We start from the raw sequence: 20,716 nt of genomic DNA on the forward strand, positions 1-20,716 counted from the left end.
TCTTCCTTCCTTCTCTTTCTTTCTCCCCTCTCTCTCTCCCTTCCTTCCTCCCTTCCTTTCTTTCTTCTTTCCCCCCCTTTTTGCTAGGTGGGGCATGGGGACTTGAAGGGACAGATTTTTCAAAGCAACCAGGGGAAGATCTTAAGAATACTATGGATTCTCATGTTCCTGGCACAGCCAAGCCTACAACAGTAGGTGATTTGAGTACTATCACTGAATGAATTATACTCTCCAATGGTTAGTATTAACTAATTATTTAAGTGTTCTTTAGAACTGTAGTTGCTGTTTGTGTGTGTGCGTGTATGTGTGTTTAAACCCCAGGTCACCGTAGGAATTAAAGTCTTTTGTAAACTTAGTACTTTTTCAGATTTCCTATTTTCTTAAAAGTTCAATTTGAGTGAAATGTTTTGGTAACTCACGATCTATAGGAAATCCAAGTTGGCCAACAGCCTTTAGGTGAGTGTTTACACAGGGAGGAGTAGGAACCTACTAACTCCCACATCTCTCAATGAGAGCTGCCTGCCTTGTCTTCTAAACTGAAGCCCTTGGTCTTAGCATTTAAGTTTTGAAAGCGATATAATGCCAAGAAATTTTATGCCACAGACCCCTCTCCCAAGAAAAGCTTGTCAACAGTCAAGCTGTGGGACATGTCCTAGAACAGAGAATAAAGGACAGACGGGAAAACCTAAGCCTTTTATGGAAGGAAAGTGGGAGGAGGTAGGGGAAGTGTCTGCAACATCCACTAAGACATAGATCAGGCAAGTGTTACCAGCCCATGTCCTACATCTGCAAGGAATTTTCTTTCATTTGAACATATGCTCTTAGAAATGCAAAGTACGACAGTAATTCCTGGGACAAGATAAATTTCTTTTTTTTCTTCACATGTTAACATGAAAATACAAAATAGATAATTATTTGAGTTACGATACTCTTCAAACTTTATTGCGTTAGAAATAAGTCCACGTGTCCCTTGTTAAATACTGTGCTGGGTGTCCATAGAATAGTGGTTAAGGACATGTGTTTGGGGGCCAGATAGAACGGGGCTCAAACCCTGACTCTCTCACTTGAGAGCTGTGTGACCTTGGACAGATACTTAACTTTTCTGAGTCTGGATTCCCTGATTGGTCAAAGGAAGACAATATTATCTACCTCATAGTTTGTCGTGAAAACTAAAAACGCCTAGCATAGTAAGGGTTGGAAAACATAGATAATTCTTATTATTAGTGGTGGTATTGGGAGAGGCAGTCACATAATACAGCACCAGGATATATTACAAGGTGGTTCTGAACTTAAATCCCCAATCTCACTGATGCAGGGACCAACACACATCTTTCACTCCAAGACAGAACCTATAACTAAGCTGTCTGTCCATGAGAACTGTTCAGTGAGCATTTAATATTTATTACTTTCTAATGTGTTTTCTGTTGACTGCAAAAATTATATACAATCATTAACTTCACCAAAATATCTTCCAATGAGCATGGAGTTCCTGAGATACCTAACTACTGGGTGATCTCCTCCAGGCCTGTGCCACGTTGGGCCCCAGCCTGTTTTAGCCTGACTGGTGTTCAAAATATGGAGATTGTGGTTCTGGTACTTGCAACCTGTACAGGATGAGACTTTATGCTCTACTAGTTCACCAACCATCAACTCTTCTTTTGGGTGCAACTTGTCTCTAAATAAATAAATGAATAAATAAATAAATAAAATAATCAGCCCAATGTATTCTTAATAAATCATCTACTTAATTTTTAAAAGTTGACCATCTTTTTAAAAAGTAGAGATCAAAATCAAAATAACCTTTTACTTTCTCAAAGATTTAGTCCTGAAAAAAAGGAGCAGATTATGCTAAAAGCTGGCCTGCACTTAAGAGCATTTGCTGTCTATTCCATTATTATTATTTTTTTATGCTGGGAGAATGGTTTGATGTAGTACTTGTTGAAAGTCTTTCTAAAACTTAATTCATCAGGAGGAATTGATGAGACATTGAAGCACAGACATCTGGCTTGCTGACTATTGTCGCTTCACTGTAATTTCCACTCAACTTGTCACTTAACTGATTATAAGCAGGTTAGTTAGTTAAAATGGGAAATATGGCAAGAAGAGCGTGGAAAGGAGCTGGCCTAAACTTTTCCAAAGACATCAAGAATGTTGGAAATGGGTCGTGCATAGCATTTTTATTTCTGATTCTCTGGAATTAGATGATGTGTTCTTAGAGCTTTGTGAAGATTGGAATAAGTCACCATGACCTGCACGGGACAGAGGTGACTAATCTGGTTTATCTTGTGTGCAGATGTTTGCCCTTGATCGTTAAGGGAGATCTGAAGGAAAGAATGAGTACAGAAGACCTGCTTTGAGAGTGACTATGTCCTCTGGGACAAGCGGATTAGAGGGGAGGACAGTGGTAAAGGGGGAAAAACGGTGGGGGTGGGATGGGTCTTGCTGGTGGAGAAGTTGCAGAGTAAATTCACTATGAAAATGTGATCACATTATGTGGAGGAGAAATGCATTAAGGGGAAGTTGAGGCAGGTTTGAAATGGAGGTTGTCTGTGAAGGAGGATAAAGGAAGGTCATGATGTCCTCTGGATCCATGAGATGCAGCTTTAATTTAATAATGTGAGTGGGTCATTTCATGAATGCAAATTACCAAAAAGATCTGCAGCTCATGATTGGACATGAGTGGTCATTCATAGGAACCTAAATCTGGATTAGCATTTAGATTGAGTTTTGATAACGGGGCACTCTGCTAGGTGTTGATGTGGAAAAGAATTGTCCTTAAGGAATTTACATCTTTTTGATTTCTTCTGTGTCTATGCTATTTGCAAAGTGTAGATTATATAGTGGTAATACAAATGGGATTTCAGGAACAAAGCTGTCCTCTTTCCTTCACTGAGTAATCAAGACCAGTTTGGTGTGGGGGGAGGTTGGGTGACTGACCACAATGATTGACGGAGCCCTGATTCTCGAACTAATTAGAATCCTCATCCCCATCCCTCTTAGTCATGTAGACTATGCAGAGTGCTTCAGAGCACTGCTATTCTCTAAGAAGCTGAGGTCTCTGTTGATTGAGATTCCTGGGGTTGGTTTTTACTTCTCTCCAAATAGCTAATTAATAAGGTTTAAGAACTCAAAAACCTCACAATAAACACTGAAGATCTTTGAAGACTAGGCTTTTTTAAAAATGAAAAAACCATTTCATAATATTTTCCACATCTAATAAATCTTATTTTGCAAAAAATTTACTTTGGCTTGCAAAAAATACAAAGCAGCCTGTCACTCGAGACCCCTTTGGCTTACGGGGTATGCTACTCCCATAGGAATGAGAAGTCTGTCCAAACTAAAACTGAAAACCACAGTTGACTAATTTTGGATTTACAGCTTTATTGTTGGTTTCTGACATAGTGAATACAATGGCTTCAATTGGAAAATAAAACCCACATCATTCTATATGGGACCAGGTAAAAATTAATAGGTATTTGGAGGTTTCCTAGAAAAAAGAGGGCAAATGTTAAGAAGCCTCCTGGACTATAGGGAGTTTGCTATACTGAGGGTCAGAACAAAAGGATTGCAGTTGGCTGTGTTGCTCATTGGTTCGCGGGAAGGCATTTTAAAAGAATGGAAACTCTAAATCAATGTGGCCTGTAAGACTCATTCATTTAAGAGCACCTACTTTGTGCCAGGCACTGAGGATAAGGTGATGAGCAAGCCCTCATGACTCTCAGACTAGGTATTTATTTAATTACAGATGTGAAAATGCCCCAAAGGAAAATCTGAGTATAACGGAGGTCCTAAATTGGTCTGGAGAAAAAAAAAATGCATTTTTGCACAGATGTTTGTGGGAGGGAATGGTCTTATGACGTGAACCTGTCATATGCAGTCAACATACATTCCCAGTCAGTCTCAGATTGGCCTCTGTGATGTGGGCTCCCGGCGTCTTGCTCTGGGAGGGCTGAATTGTCCTGGAGGCCATTTTTAGTAGGGATTGGGGAAGATCATGGGTGTAGGCCTCGGGCTGTCTTGTGTGCTCCTCTTTCAAATGGGCAGAGATTGCATTTTAGTTTAGATCCTGGCCCTGAATTAAATAAATAGCAGACACTTGGGAAAGCTTCTCAAATTCACTCTATATTTGCCGAGGAGACTGAACTGTCATGGCTCAAGTTATCCTGGTCTCTGGAGAAAATCAGCCCTGTTTTATAACTGGACTTTTCTCAGGAGTGATTTTTTTAAAAAGACAAAACAAGGAAATTAATTTTTTTTTGTTGTTGAGGCAAAAAAGGCTCTGTTTAAAGAACAGGGATGTTGTAACATAAACTGACAAAAGCCAGGGAGTCTGCAGTCTGAGCAGAGAGCTAAATGTCACATTATCAGCTCCAAACTTGAACTTGCCCAAAAGTATTAGGTTGATGTTGGGAAGATGATGCCGTTTAAGGATATTTTAAATTTAATATTTAATTATCTTAATTTGACATTATCCTTAGGGTTGCATGGTCTTAACTTACAGGGGCTGCCCCTCAAAGAATTTGGATTCCATACTGCCTTTGTCTTTGAAAGGTAATTGCTCTAGCTAATAATACCTGCTTGTATAGTTCCTTGGGGGGGGGCCACAATAAGATTGCTATTAAGTTGCACTCCCCAGTTATCATGTTTAACACTGGTGTTCAGAAGAGAGCAGGGACATGGGTACCTCACAGCAGTGTTTTCAGGATCAGACAACTGTGGTGTGAATGTGGGGCCGGGAGGGACAGGGAAGCCTCAGGATTCAGGTCAGATTTGGTGTGGTGGTCTGAGGAGGGAGGCTGTGAATTTGAAACTGCCCTCGTGGAAAAGAAAATCCTTCCACATTTTAATAAGCCCCCTGTGTCCCATGGCTTGCAAGTGCTACAGGCTTTGCTACTCAAAACTTGTTAGAAAGAAAGAGGTACTGAATCAGAACCTGCATTTTAACAATGTCCCCAGGTGACTGCCTGCACACTTAGGTTTGAGAAGCACTGTCCCAGGAGAATCTTAATAGTCTGAAGCTTCTCTCTTGTGCTCTGCTTTTTAAAAATGCGTCTTCTGTTCCTCCTTCTGTCTGCCTGACCTTCCCAGAATACCCTGCTTCTAGAGTCATCCTCCTTTGTCTGATTTATATTCTTCACTCCACTCATTTTTTTCTGTCTCCATTCTTGCTTTTTTTTGGTCAGTTTTCCCTCTGCGTCCCCCACTTCTTTAATTTTTTTTGTCATAATTTATTTATATGCCACTTCCTTTTCTGATCCATATCTAACTCCAGACCCATCCACAGTAACTCACTGTCATTAATATATCCAACATGTCTATGGTATTTATTAATGTAAATATTTGCACATACCTGTTTTCTTGTGCCCATTTTCTACCTTCTAAATTTTACACACACACACACACTTGTGTGAATGACATATTTCACTATTTAAAGTAGAAAAATGTATATCATAGTATAAAGACTGATATAATGAATATCTGTTCCCAGTTTAAAAATGAGAAAAAGTGAGCTGTCCAGGAGCCCTTATGAGTTATGAGATCTTTCTGGTAAAGTCATTCATTCTGTCTGCGTACCGCCATACATTTGGTTAGTTCTCAAATTGCTTTCACTTTTACATCAAATTTGATCTGAACAGCCTATCCTGGGAGACAAGGTATGTGTAGCTTTGCATAAAGGAAGTCATTTATTGAGAAGTAAAGTGAGTTTTCTCAGGTCCGATAGCAAGTTGCTGTCCCAGGATTTCAGATAGAAACTCAGCCTTGACTTTGCTCTTCCTGTGAAGTATTTTCCCTCTGTCAAGCACTTTCTGGCCTTCCCCTGCCCTCCGTCATCTCCTTCTAGTGCCTGAGAACAGTGAACATCTCCTAAGCATCCAATCAACTGAACAAGGCACAGTTGGGGAGAAAAGACTCTGACACTTTCCTCGCAGGTGAAACCCATTGGCAATGAGGCTAATTCATCTTTGCTATAAAACAAGATAGAAAATTAGTTCCTCCTAAGAGGTGCAAGGTAATCTGGCATTGAAATAGTAGGAACTTCCTACATGTTGTCTAAGGCAAACATGAATACCGTTACGTGATCATAATACAAAATCAAATACAGTTGGTGTCAGAAGCCAGGAAGAAACTCCTGTGGGAGTACATGGGTTGAAGAGATGGGTCCTGGCTGAGTTCAAATCTTGGCTTATTCCCTGTGTGACCCTGGGTGAGTTACTTCCTGGCCTGATGGCCCAGAGGGTAATGAGAAAAATACCACCTAATTCATAGAGGTATGTGAGAAGCACATGCGATGTGTTACAGAAAAGGTTTAGCAAGTGCCTGATGAAAGGTTAGCTGCTATTACATGCACCGTTTAACAGTGGGGTACATTGGGCAACTTTGTCATTGTGCGAACATCGTAGAGTGCACACACCTAGACAGTATGGCCTACTGCACACCTAGGCTGTATGGTGTAGCCTATCACTCCTAGGCTACAAGCCTGTCCAGCATGTTACTGGTCAAAACAACATGAGATTAAATCAAGCACAAGAGAAAACTGTTTGATCAAGAGATGTGATCAGGATGAGATGGATGAGGTTGCTGCCTGTGTAGCACAGCATATTGTTTTATAGCAAACCTTTTTTTGTAAGTAGAAAGTGTGCATTGTAAAATAATGACACACAGGATGTGGAGTAGAGTGTGGGAGAGGAGTCAGTGGAATTGTAATAGATATGGATGATATCGGGGGTGGGGGAGTGGGGCGGTGGATTGGGGGAGGGAGGTTGTCACTTTGAGGAGTAAAAAGTATAATTAATAATGTTGTAAATATTTTGTAGGGTGTAAGATAGTCACATGTCTTGTTAGGGAGACCACTTCATGGATGGGGTAGAGGCTTGATTGCTGCACTGTACACCTGAAGCTGATGTATAATATTGTATGTCAACTATAAGTGAATATATATATATATAGTCACGGGATATGGAGTATAGTGTGGGAGTGGAGTCAAGGGAATTGTAATCGATATGTATGATATTGGGGGGGGAAGTGGGCGGAGGATTAGGGGAGGGGTAAAAAGTATAACTAGCGCACTGTGTTGTACACCTGAAACTAATTAAAAAAATGATAATGATAAAAAACATACTACAGTAAATACATAAACCAGTACCATAGTCATTTAATATCATTGTGAAGTACTGTGTACTATACATAATCGTATGTGCTACATTTTCATAGACTGGCAGTGCAGTATGTTTGTTTATACCAGCCTCACCACAAACACGTGAGTAATGCATTGGGGCTATGTTAGAACGGCTACTATGTCACTAGGCAATAGGAAATTTTCAACTCCATTGCAATCTTATGGGACCACTGTCATATATGTGGCCATCTTCTACCATAACATCGTTATGCAGTACATGGCTGTGCTAATGTTTTAATTAATCAACTTTTCTATTTTTCATGTTTCCCCTCTCTGTGTTTTCTTCCTGCAGCATGAGCCGCACCGCCTACACTGTGGGAGCCCTGCTTCTCCTCTTGGGGACCCTGCTGCCAGCTGCTGAAGGGAAAAAGAAGGGGTCCCAAGGTGCCATCCCCCCGCCAGACAAGGCCCAGCACAATGACTCCGAGCAGACTCAGTCTCCCCAGCAGCCAGGCTCCAGGAACCGGGGGCGGGGCCAAGGGCGCGGCACCGCCATGCCCGGGGAGGAGGTGCTGGAGTCCAGCCAGGAGGCCCTGCATGTGACAGAGCGCAAGTACCTGAAGCGAGACTGGTGCAAAACCCAGCCGCTCAAGCAGACCATCCACGAGGAGGGCTGCAATAGCCGCACCATCATCAACCGCTTCTGCTATGGCCAGTGCAACTCCTTCTACATCCCCAGGCACATCCGGAAGGAGGAAGGCTCCTTTCAGTCCTGCTCCTTCTGCAAGCCCAAGAAATTCACCACCATGATGGTTACACTCAACTGCCCCGAACTACAGCCACCCACCAAGAAGAAGAGGGTCACGCGAGTGAAGCAGTGTCGTTGCATCTCCATCGATTTGGACTAAGCTGGGACACCCCACTTGTCCTAGGGATGCAGCCCCAAGCGGGCCCAGAGCCAGACATAAAACGACCTGATTCTAACCTTGGCTTAAACCTAGAGGCAAGAAGAACCACCAGCTGCCTCCTGACAGGCGCCTGCTAGTGTGTAGTTTGTGTGCATGAGTGTGCATGGGTGCCTTTGGATATTTGCAGACACCAGAGGAAACAGTCTCTGCTAGAGGCCACTTCCTATTACCTAAACAAATCCGCTTCCTTAGGGGATGGCACAGAAAGCCCACACCACCCGAGGCACATTAGAAGGGGGAGGGCTGTGATCTGGTTTTGGCTTTGTCCTCCGCATGCCCTCCTGGGGACCAGAATCTCCCTTCAGAATGAGAGTTAATGGAAGAGGCTACTCTGAGGGCAAGAGACCTGTTGTAGTGCTGTATTCAACCTGTGCTTGCTTCCTCCCTCCCTCTCTCCCCACATCCGTGGTCCATCCCTGGTTAGGATCTCAGCGACCATTTCAGTCTAATCCCCTATTGCCAAGGGATTGAGGCGAGGACCAGTCGAGCCCAAAAAAAATGCAGTGGAGAGATGTGCAGTCTTGCAAGGCCAACCCCCAAACACACTGAGACCCATGTTTTAGCAAGTTGTCCCTGGTATTTAACAGAACCCAAGTGAACAGAGGAGAAATGAAATTGTCAAAAAAAAAAACGGTCATTAATTTTGGCTGTCCCTGTGATCTGCTGAAAAGTAGTTGTAACCCAATGTTGAATTTAAAACATAATATTGACCAAAATATTTTCAGAACCAAATGAATGAGCTAAACCAAAACAGCCCCTTCCTGCTTTGCCCCGCAGATGGACGATAGATGTAGATCAGAACCCCCTATACAGGGATAGGAAAAAACCAAAAAACCAAAAACCTCATAATCAGAAGGTTCTAGTGTCTTTCTTTTTGCTTGGTTATAATCACCTCTTTCCCACTTCATTATTTCTGTGTAATGCTTCTGAGAGCCATCACCCTGTATTATAAAGATTCTTCCTCTGCTGAACATACCTGGCAGTGAAGAACTAGGCTAAAATGAGAGCATTTAGGGCCTGCTCCATTTTTGCTAGAAGTATATTTTGGTCTTTTTTTTTTAGTCATTGGTAGGAGTTTGAGCTGGAGAGCAGAGGAGCATAAGGACGCGAAGGAGATTGGCTCTGGCTAAGGGGTAGTTTGATGCCTGGCTGGAGCTGTGAGGGCTATGACCACCCTTTCTTCCTTTGCCCTCTGAGGGTCTTGTGGGAAATCACAGGTAAGAAATCAGAGCATTTGGGTTCATTAGCTGCCCATCTACTGCTGGTGGGATTCGTGTAGCTTTGTAACTGTTCAGAACCTACTGGTAGAGGCTGTCCTCTGATTAAACTTAGGCTATTGGCAATAACTACTTAGGATTTAGCTAATGGCCAAAGTGTGCTGTAGGTGAACCTTGCTGCATTTTGGGTTTGGCTAACCTGTTCTCTTCAAGTCCGATGTTTTTTATATGCCCCACCCCAACACGGTTTTTGCCTTGTATCTTCTCAGCCTCACTAGCCCAGTCACGTGTAATGTGGGAAACAGACACCATAGACTTACGTTTCAGTTGCCCATCAAGGCTCCAGCATTCAAAGAAACATTGCAACAAAAGAGGCCGTTTCATGTTTGTGTGGGTTCAGTGCTCTCCCATCTAACAACTAAACAGGAACTGTACTTTGAGGCAGAAGTTATTTTGAACCCCCAAAATATGGGGCCTAATTTTAAAACTTGTAATCTCACTACTGATGATCCTACACTAGGTAAATTTGTGCGGACACATAGTCTGTGCATTTTGTATACACTGTATGCCCTTGCCCTAAATCTTTCTATCATCCACATCCTCTAGCAATAAAGCACAGAATGGATTTAATTAAGCACACAAATGCTAAGCCAGAATTTTGAGGGTGGGGGAGAGGAAGAGCAACGGGAAGGAGCTGAAAATGTAAAACCACACTAGAGAGGAAAAATGACATTTAGAACCAGCAGACACTGAGTTTCTCTTGTCTTAACTCGGCCACAAGCATGCAATCGTGTAAAAAAGAGATGACTTACATTGGCAGCACTAATATTCTTTGAGTAGCTTGTACAGCAGTCTTGCATGTAAGTCAAATTCGACTTAGGTAAAGAGAATTTCCTCAAAATTAACTTCACTGGGATAATCAGCATAACTGTCCTAAAAACACAGCACTAGCCAAAGAGGGAAATGTCTGCTTTTCTTACTGTACCTATATTAAGACTAGCACAAATACGTTGTGTCTTCCAACATTTATTGAGAGTGCCATATCTGTTACATATTTTATTGGAGTCACTGATGATGTAATGATGTTTTTTCATTACTATAGAATTTTTTTTTAATGGCAAGATATCTGCAGTCCCAGTCTTTTGTATTAAAATAATGCCAAACACCAAATACAACTATTACGATATACACTTTGTGCTTGGCATTAAGTGAGAAAAACATACATCCTGCAAGTCTGTAAGTTGTTTTTTGGGTTTTTTTTTGTTATTGTAGTTCTTCAAAGTTCAAAATGTAAGTGAGAAATCTGGAGGAAAGGATAATTTCCACTGTGTGGAATGTGAATAGTTGAACAAAAAGTTATGGTTATTTAATGTAATTATTAATTCAAATCCTTTGGTCACTGTGATTTCAGGCATTTTTTTTTTCTCCTTTATTTGACTTCCTTTGAGTTGAGCAAAGAAGAGGCTGGCACATTTTATGCTGTTGGAGGCTTTTATCAGGTCAGAGGGAAAGAATAAAATCTTGACACATCTGAACATGCATTACAAAGTTAAGACCTGAGCTTTTATTATTTTTTTTTAAATTGAATGTTCCTTAAAGGTTAACATTTCTGAGGCAATATTAAGAATAATTTTAAATGTAATTTGGAAGACTTATGATATGTGTATACAAACAAATAGCAGATGATAATGAATAGTTCACAAGTCCTTTTAAGGAGAAAATCTAAAATGAAAAATGTATGTGCAGAACATTTATAAATGACTAGTTAACGCTTAAGAGTGAAAGTAGTTCTATTGATTTGTCATTCTCAAGATATTTAATATCAACTGCATTATGTATTATATCTGCTTTAATCATTTAAAAACAACAGAGGATTATATAGACTATGGTTGAGGTACTTTGCTGTGTATGAGGATGAGAGGGGATTTGATAGTCTCATAAAAGCGAATTTGGTTTAAAGCAAAATTTTATGAATCAGTTACTAGAATTTAATTTCATCCAAATTATGTTCTATATAACCTTCCCCAAAGAGCAACCAATAAATTGAACCTCTTCTCTGTTTGTATGTGTGTATGCGTGTGTTTTTAACTGGTAGTGTTCACAGTGTAGGGCTGGGGCAGGGATTCACTTATCATGGGGAGGTAGAAAAAGACATAATTAGATCTCTCGTGATCTCAAAGGGAATTTATTTTTTCCACCTGGACCTTCCCGATCCTGCTTGATTTCAGAGGGACACCTCAGGCCATGGCAATTGGAGGCAGGTGTGCAATGGACAGTACCAAATTCTCCCCCAGAGCTAGAAAGAAGAGTTAGGGTTATGAGACGCTTTCAGAGAGTGGAAGAATGGGCACACAGAAATGATGATAGCTGTATTTTGAGGTGTTCAAAGGGAAAATGGGAGAAAGATTTGGGGCTTAGTAGAAAGAAGCGCTTTCTGATGATGTGAGTGATTTGGCAATGCAGGGATTTGCCGTGAGATAGTGAGCTCCCTGTCTTTGGAAATATTAAACCATATGCTAGCTATTATTAGTCGAGAAAAGTCCCTAAACAAAGAAACAAAAAATAGCAGCAACAGCAAATCCTGAGGAGGGGAAGAGAGACTGATTTCAAGTTACCACACTATATTATTTAAAATAACAAATGAAAAGTTTACCAGAGGAGCTGAAAAGCAGAGAGAAATGAGAGATAGACACAGAGATAGAGATGAGACAGAAGAAGACTCTATTAAAATCAGGAATGAAAGAGGGAACATTACTATTGTACCTTACAGACATAAAAAAAAGATTATAAGGGAATACTATGAACAACGGTATGCCAACAAATTAGATAACTTAGATGAAATGGACAAATTCTTAAAGTAACAAAAAGTCTAAGTCCATTTTCTGATATTTGACTACAAATGTCTTTTGAGCCTCCCTCCTCCATCTCCCCCTCCTGCCCCACACCTGGGCAAGCTGATAAGAAATGAGGCTCTCCCTCATTTGGCATTGATAGGATCATCAAACCATACAAGGGTCTGCCTGCATGTGAGAACCCTCATCCCAGCCTCAGTCTATAACCACCATAAAAACTTTAAGGCAGTCTCCTTTCCCTGTTCTCTCATGCCATCTTCAGACTCGGTTAGGAGGCCTGCCCTGTCCTCCACAGAAACCCTTGTTATGTGTAATGAAACTTCTCATACACTCTCAGTGTGTGTGTGTGTGTGTGGTGTCATCAATCTTGACATCTGAAACAAACTTTGAGTAAAGGCCCATTCTTTTAATGCAAGTGTCTACAACACCTAGAAACACACAAACTACTGAAAATGACTCAGAAAGAAATACATATTAGAATAGAACTATCACAAAAAGAGAGGTGGAATTAGCAAGTCAAAAAACGTTTCACATAGAAAAGCCCAAGACCAGATGGCTTAATTTGTGAATTTTACCAAATATTTAATATTTAAAGAATTAATCCCAGTTTTTCACAACCTCCTAAAAAAAAGAAGAGACTTTCTACCTCATCCTATGAAACCAATATTACCTAGCTACCAAAACCATACAAAGACATCACAGAAGAAAACTACAGACAAATATCCCTTATGAATATATCTGCAAAAATCCTCACAAAATACTAGGCAACTGAATTCAGCAACATATAAAAAGGATTATATACCATGACCAAGAGGGATTTGCCCCAGGAAAGTAAGATTGGTTTAATCATCAATCAAAGTAATACATCATATTAGAAGAATAAAGGACAAAAAACACACAATCATGCAAAAAAATTATTTGACAAAATCCAACACCCTCTCATGATAAAAATCACTCAACACATTAGGAAGATAAGGGAATTCTGATAAGAGACCTGATAAATGACATCTATGAAAAACCCACAGCTAACATTACTTAAGGGTGAAAGACTAAAAGCTTTCCCCCTAAGGGGGATATCTGCTTACACCACTTCTTTTCAACATTGTATTGGAGGTTTTAGCCAGGGCAATTAGGCAAGAAAAGAAAAAAGAAGTCATCCAGATTGTAAAGAAAGAAGTAAAACTATTTCTATTCTCAGATGACATAATCTTGAATGTAGGAATCCTAAAGAATCCACAAAAGAAGCATTAGAGCTGTCGTAGTCCATTCAGGCTACTCTAATAAAATACCACAGACTAAGTAGCTTATTAAAAACAAACGTTTATTTTTCACAGTTTTAGAGGCTAGAAGTCCAAGATCAAGGTGCCAGTATGGTCAGGTGACAGCTTGCTTCCAGGTTCCAGACTTTTTATTGTATCCTCACATGGTGGACTGTTTCTGGATATAAGAATACCAATCTAATTCATGAGGGCTCCACCAAAGTCCCCACCTACTAATACCATTACCTTTGGGGTTAGGATTTCAACATGTGAATGGGGGGGGACACAAACATTTGGACCACAGCAAGAACTAATAAATGGTTTTTTCAAGGTTGCAGCAAGATCAAGATATAAACATTAATTGTATGCTATACACTACCAATGAAAAATCTGAAACTGAAACTAAGAAAATAATTCCATTTGCAATAGCATCAGAAAGAATAAAATACATAGGGATAAATTTAACAAAGGAAGTACAAACTTGTACACTGAAAATTATAAAACATTGTTTAAAGAAATGAAACAACTAAATAAATGGAAAGACATCCTGTGTCCATGGATTAGAAGAATTAATATTGCTCTACAAATTCAACAAAATCTCTGTCAAAATCCCAACTGGCTTCTTTACAGAAATGGACAAGCTAATCCTAAAATTTAGATGAAAATGCAAAGAGCCCAAAATAGCCAAAACAATCTTGAAAAAGTACAAAGTTGGAGGGCTCACACTTCCCGATTTCAAAACTTAACAACAAAGAATTGTTATAAGGCAAACATCCTTTCACTAGGTTAAGAAATAGAAATTTCCCAGCCTCTCTAGAATCTCTCCTTATGATCCATCTCAATTTTAACCCTTTCCACACTACAGTAATAATCATTCTCCTAACTTCTATAGTAATTTCTTCTTTACATATATTTATAGCACTATCACCTAAACGTGTATTCCTAAACTCTATACTTTAGTCTGGTTTCAAACAGTTTAAGTGAGAAAAGATAAAGGACCTACATCCCTTCCTATGATTTTTTTAAAGATGTTTATAAAAATATAGCTCACATACAATATTACATTAGTTTCAAGTGTACACCATAGTTGTTCAGCGTTTATATACCTAAAGATGTGAGCACCATGATAAGTCCAGTAACCACCTGACACTGTACCATACTATCACAATATTATTGACTATATTCCCTATTGTTTTTAACTTCTTGCTTCTCTTTTCTTTAATTTTCTTTTCTTTTTTTTTTAGAGCTACCCTTCACTCATTCCATGTGGTGCCACTTAGGCTTCTTATTACTGTTTTTTTCATCCCTGCTCTCCCTCTAGGCATAAGGGTGATACAAGGCCACATTGGAGAATCAAAATACTAATTCCACTTGGCCGCCATGATTGATTTTAGAAATGGGCTTGATACTCAAACTGGGTCCATAATAATCTTCCTTAGGATTTGAATATAGAGACTGGAAGAAAGAAGATCTTTTTCTTCTAGGATCACGTTATAATAAGCCTGTTGATCAAAATCTGATGACAGACATCTTTCCCAGGTATCTGGATGAACCTGTCTGAGGAATGAAACCTCTACACACAGAAAAACAGAGCCAAAAGATGGAGTGAGTATCTCGACGAAAGAATTTTTTCCTTGGATCAAGCTAGGCTGGAAGTCAGGCCAACCTCTGAGTCATCCTGTGTTAATTATATATTGCTTTGTAACAAATTATGCCAAAACTTAGTAGCTTAAAACAACAAACATTTATTATTTCACACATTTTTCTGATATGGATTTGGGAGTGGCTAAACTGAGTGGTTCTGGCTCAAAATCTCTCATGAGTTTGCAGTCAAGGTGTCAGCAGACGCTGCAGCCATCTAAAGGCTTGACTGGGGTTGCAGCATCCCCTCCTAATATGGCTCACTCACGCGGCTGTTGGCTGGGGGGGGGTCTCAGCTCCTGACAGTGTGGGCCTCTCTTCACAATATGGTGACTGGCTTCCTCCAGAGCGAGCAACCCAAGAGAGAGAGAGCAATCCAAGACAGAGCAAGAAGGAGCCACAGGACCTTTCATGACTTCTCCAAAAAAATCATACAACTTTACTTTCACTTTACCCTATTTGTCGGAAGCAAGTCACTAAGTTTGCTCACATTCAAGGGGAAGGTTTTTAGCCTTCACCTCTTGAAGGGAGAAGTATCAAAGAATTTGTGGTCATATTTTAAGATCAACACACTCTCAGTTACTCAAGTCAATTAAACTTAATTTTTGGCTTAGTTTGTATTGGGTTGATGCCACTTAAACCCCAAAAAGTCCTGACTAGCATCTATATCTGAGTCACTAAGAAAGTTTTAGATGTTATTATTTATTGGTTTTATTCTAGTAAATTGATCTCTTGTGATCTAAAACAAACAGGGCAGTGCTAGTTCATTGTCCTACACCTTATCATCAGTAGCACCCAAACTTGTTCTATAGAAGGCAGGACCTTATCATACAGCAGAGGTAACTTATCTTCCAGCAGGGCCAGAACACTGTTTTGTAGATAGAAGCTAATATTAATGCCATGGAGGAACCTGTTACACTGCCTTCCAATTCCTTTCCGTTCCTTCTCCAAATCTCAAACCCAGGCATCCTCTTCATAGATCAAAATTTTGGAATCAATTTTCTGTTAGAAAAAGAAAATACCTGATCAGAAAATATCTGACCTTGTAGTTTTCAATTTAAGGGCTCAGAAAGAGAATATTAATGTTGAAAATCCTAAATCTCACGTTTTTAAAAATTTATACCAGAGGAGCAAAGTAAAGGATGCTTTGAATGGAAAGGACCATAAATCATGAAAAGAAATTATTCTTTGGATTACATTTATAAGCTAGTTCACTAGAAAAATCATCACAGATTAAAGAATTAAAAGTTAATTCTTATTTTTATTAAATATTTCAATAAGTGTTCTTGATCACAAACAACAGAATCCACTCTATGTAGTTCAATCAGAAATCACTATATTAAAAGTTACTAGGTAGTTCACAAAATCTGTCCGGGGGGGGAAAGAATGTCTGGAAATTACATAAGAATATAAAGTTCAGAAACAAACTAGCCATGGAAAAAAACATGCCTTACATCCCATGGGACTATTGTAGGATTACATCATTTGTTTGCCCACCATTCTTTGTTTATGTCACTAGGGACAGATGTAGAAACTGTAATCTAGATGCCCCCAAACCCAATGACTCCCTCTCCATGCTTAACAGAAGTTCTGAGTTTTTATGAATGGTTGCTGACTCAGGTTGGTTTCTTCTGCCTACAAGTCCAGTGTAGTGCACCTACTCGTTGGAACCTAGAGCACATTATAAACGTAACTCCATGGGTGTCTTCGAAGTGCGAGTGTTTAGCTTCCTGTGCTCTATAGTACAAGAGCCAACCTAAAAGGATACTGGAATAGGTGCCAAGAGAGCAAGATGCCAAGTCAAAGTAATTCACAGACACAAGGGTGAAAAACAACAACAGATTTTAAGGGTTTCTATGAAAAACATCAGTCTAGGGTCCCATCTTTTCTACCTGACTCTCCTCAGTCTCATTTCTCAGGTCAACTGTTGTCAGTGTTTTTTGCCTGGTTCTTCTGCCATTGAGGAAGGCTCAACTGGGGTCAATGCCTAAGACGACTCACTCACATGGCTGGCAGTGGATGCTGGCTACAGCCGGAAGCTTAGTTTCAAGTGGTCTCTTCACATGTCTTAGGCTTCTGAGAGCATAGTGGTTAGGTTCCAAGAGCAAGTGTTCCAAGAAAAAGAAGACAAAAGCTGCTGGTTTCTTAAGGCTGGGCCCGAAAGCCTACACGGTGTCACTTCCACCATATTCAACTGGTTAAAGCCATCTAGGCTTGCCCAGATTCAAGCAAGGGGATATCCCCACCTCTTGATGAGGGAGAGGTCAAATAATTTGTGGCCATCTTTAATCTACCACATCTGACTTGCACTCCTGGGAGAAGGGACCCGAGGGGTAGCTGTTCTGTATATAGACTTTGACTCGGTCTCCTTGTTTTCAGGCCTGCAGCTCACTGTGACATCTATCTTCTGCTGCAGCCCACCTATGAGGACTTTTAACTCAGTTTGAAGCTGCTTTCATTGTGCTGTCAATGTTCACTCTCCTGTCTGCCTTCCATCTCCTAAAATGTTTACTGAAATCACTCAGTTTCTATGAGCTCTGTTTTCTTATTCTTTGTCCTTGTATATGTTTATACTTTTTAAATTCCTTACTTTAGTGGAGCTCTACCAAAAAAAAATCCAATAAATTTGTATGGTGCATTTATCTGAGTCCCACAAAAATTTATACCCATTAGTACTTGATAACAACTTGATTTTATAGAGTGCTTTAAACAATGCACTTTTGCATACATCATTTTATTTGATCCCCATTAATTTTGAAAGAAAGGCAGGACAGATATTGAAATGATCTCTATTTTAGAGGTGAACAAGCTGAAATCAGAGACAAAAAACAATGTGTGCAATGTTACCTGAATGGTTTGCTTTCTTTTAACTCTTCTAGGGAAAGGTTCTGGAATGAAGTCTAAAGGTGACAAGGAGAAGTCAAAGAAAAGAAAACTTGTTTTTATTTGAGAGGGAGAATGCAGTACATGGAGTTCAGAAAAGCTAGAATTTGTATAGCATTGGAGCATCCAGTTTACATTCTGGGACATTTTATATAAATGTGCAAATGTGGCGGGGTGGGTCAAGAGCCTACTAGTAAGAAGCTAAGAAGTCTTTGATGACCCAGATCAGATTTCTACTTCAGGCCACTCTGCTCATTCTATTCACTTGATCCACATGCTGGGATGTGAGAAGTTTTTCCCACATCCCTTTGCAGGAGCCCATTTTAGCTGTTCTTATGGGTAGTGACTGAGTTTCAAAGAGGAAGACCTTATAATGTCTCCCAGGCATACTACAAAGGAAATATAAGTCATCAGATAGTTGGATCTGGATCTGGGCCAGGATAACTCGACTCTTCTTGTAGAAGGTGCCATGGGATCTATAGTGATGGCAGGTGATGGAAGAAGTGGGTCCCCTTAGCTTTATGTCTTGTCTGAAAGATGATAACCATGCTAATAAATTTAGTGCCACATTCTTTACAGTGTGCTCATCCGACCCCTAGAATAAGGCCATAAACCATACTGGGGTCCATGATGCTTTCAATTATTAGACAGTCATTTCTGCTCTTTATTTTATTTTATTTTTTTGCTTGTGCCAAAATTTGGCTTTCTGGAGGCATGGGAGAGGGCAGTGGTAAAAAAATAATAATAATAAAAGGTCCACTTTTTAGAAATCTGAGAAAAATTATACATCTATCAAAATATAACCTACAGTCCCTAATGGAGAAGATATAACATTTCTGTCATTGCATCCACAATAAATACATAGACATATCTTAATGAACAGAGCATGTTTGGGGACATTCCTGGGTCTTTTCAGAGCCACAGATGACTTTGTGTTATCAATACCTTAATTAAGAGAAGCATTAAGTTTTTCATTTAGTAGTTAGTAGTTAGGATATGTACAACCTCTCTTAGGTTTTTTGAGAGCAGGAAGGCATCAGAAAAGAGTTTATGGGATGTGGCACTGAGCCCCAGAGAAAGGCTGAATTTGTAAAGAAAAAAGGAAAAAGAATAGAAGTCAGTGTTAAAGAAGATAAGTTATTTGGGTTTCTTGCCCTGATACTCAACATTGAAAACTTGCCGTTCTAGTTGTTTGAAGCAATGCTGGAAGGATTAGTTTCTTCCCTGCTGGTCCCTCCCTCTATATATTAAAAAAAATTTTTTTTAAGTTTCAGTTATAGCTGACATTCAATATTATATTAGTTTCAGGTGTATAGCATAGCATAGTAGTTAGACATTTATATATTTTAGGAGGTGATCTCCTTGATAAGTCTAGCACCCACCTGATATCATACATAGCTATTACAATATTATTGACTATTCTTTCTCATATTTTGTTTAACACTTAACTGTTCACTTCCTCTCCAGACACAATGTCAAAACTTAAATTCTAGACCCATACCAAAATCTAATCTCTGATGCACACCCATGATTCAAAGGAAACTAGGCACTACTCTCAAAATAAAATTAAAGAAACATTAATATTGATCAAATGCTAGATGGAAAAACCTTAGTTCCAACTTCCACCTCCTCAAAACTGAAGACCCTCAAATATCCTTCCACTCTGAGACCCTGTCATGCAAACATTTCCCCATGCAAGATTCTTTGTATTTGTGAATAACAGTCTTTCATCAGCAACAAAATGGCATACTTAGTAAAAAGTGAGGGTAAGATTATGGAAGAGAATCATGTCTCTTGGAGAGGATTAGCAGGCTAGGATCATGCCAAATGAGTAGGTAATTTTCTTTTTTTAACTTTTGGTTGGCAGAGACCTGGCAAGAAAAGAAAGCTGAACTTACTTTCAAAGCTGTGAAAAATTTATGGTAAGACAAATCTATGTTTTTATAACCAAAATGGAGGAAAGGGAGCACGCAAGTTTTCAAGTAAACATTTTGTGACTCAGTTCAACCTGATATGGGCAAAACAGATTCAAATAATCTAACACGAATGTGCATCCTCAATTATGAAGTTAGCTTTGCAAACCAAAAGTTCTCGTTTTGGGGGAGAGGGCTAGAGAAGCGTGGTCAGCAGTCTGGGCTACGTGAGGACAACCTGGCCGTGGCTTTGAGCTCTTGAAGCTCTCAAACATGACCAGAGAGGCCCAGGGTTGAACTCATCAGAATATTTTTATATGACAACTATCCTGACACAATCCCCAGTTCTCTGTCCAATTTTTATATGATCCTGTGGAGCTTGTTTCATTTCAAAAGTATCAGGAAGTTTGACTAAATCGCCCAATATGCTTTACTGGGATCTAAAAAAGCCATGTTCTCTAGACCCCAAAATTGAGAGAGTGGATGAATCTAGCAATTGGTAGGTAACGTGATCTGCCTTTTGTAGCAAGCCAGAAGCCAGATGTCCCCTCCCCTTTGATCTGAATAACACTTTAGGCTGCAGACAATAAGATTGGTTTTAAATTTATTGTCTCTTTGATTTCTGCATTCTAATGCTTTTTAAATTCTTTACACAGACAGAGCTATATATAGGCAACTGGGGTGGTTCAATGAAGGCCAAAAAAATGCCAGTAGCTTTTGAGAAGTGCTGAGCAGAGCGCATAGTTTTCTGCAAGAAAAAAAAAAAAACAAACGATGACTTACTTGGGGGCAGGAACTTTTTCACTTCCAGTCGTTTTACTCCAAAATGAAATTTCCCACTTCTGGTCCCTGGCAGATTTGTGCAA

The 20,716-nt window shown here is 39.7% G+C and overlaps 1 protein-coding gene across 1 annotated transcript in view; it reads left to right on the plus strand.

Moving 5' to 3' along the window:
- Positions 1-11,355, plus strand: part of GREM1 (gremlin 1, DAN family BMP antagonist) — a 13,684-nt gene extending 2,329 nt beyond the window's left edge. Inside the window, exon 2 of the mRNA XM_019649182.1 lies at positions 7,470-11,355. Within this exon, the coding sequence (XP_019504727.1) occupies positions 7,471-8,025 (555 nt within the window). The 5' untranslated portion in view covers position 7,470 and the 3' untranslated portion in view covers positions 8,026-11,355. The remainder of the gene's footprint in view (positions 1-7,469) is intronic.
- Positions 11,356-20,716: the final 9,361 nt, after the last annotated feature.

Source organism: Hipposideros armiger, unplaced genomic scaffold (assembly GCF_001890085.2).
Source record: "Hipposideros armiger isolate ML-2016 unplaced genomic scaffold, ASM189008v1 scaffold_130, whole genome shotgun sequence".
Classification (NCBI taxonomy): domain Eukaryota; kingdom Metazoa; phylum Chordata; class Mammalia; order Chiroptera; family Hipposideridae; genus Hipposideros; species Hipposideros armiger.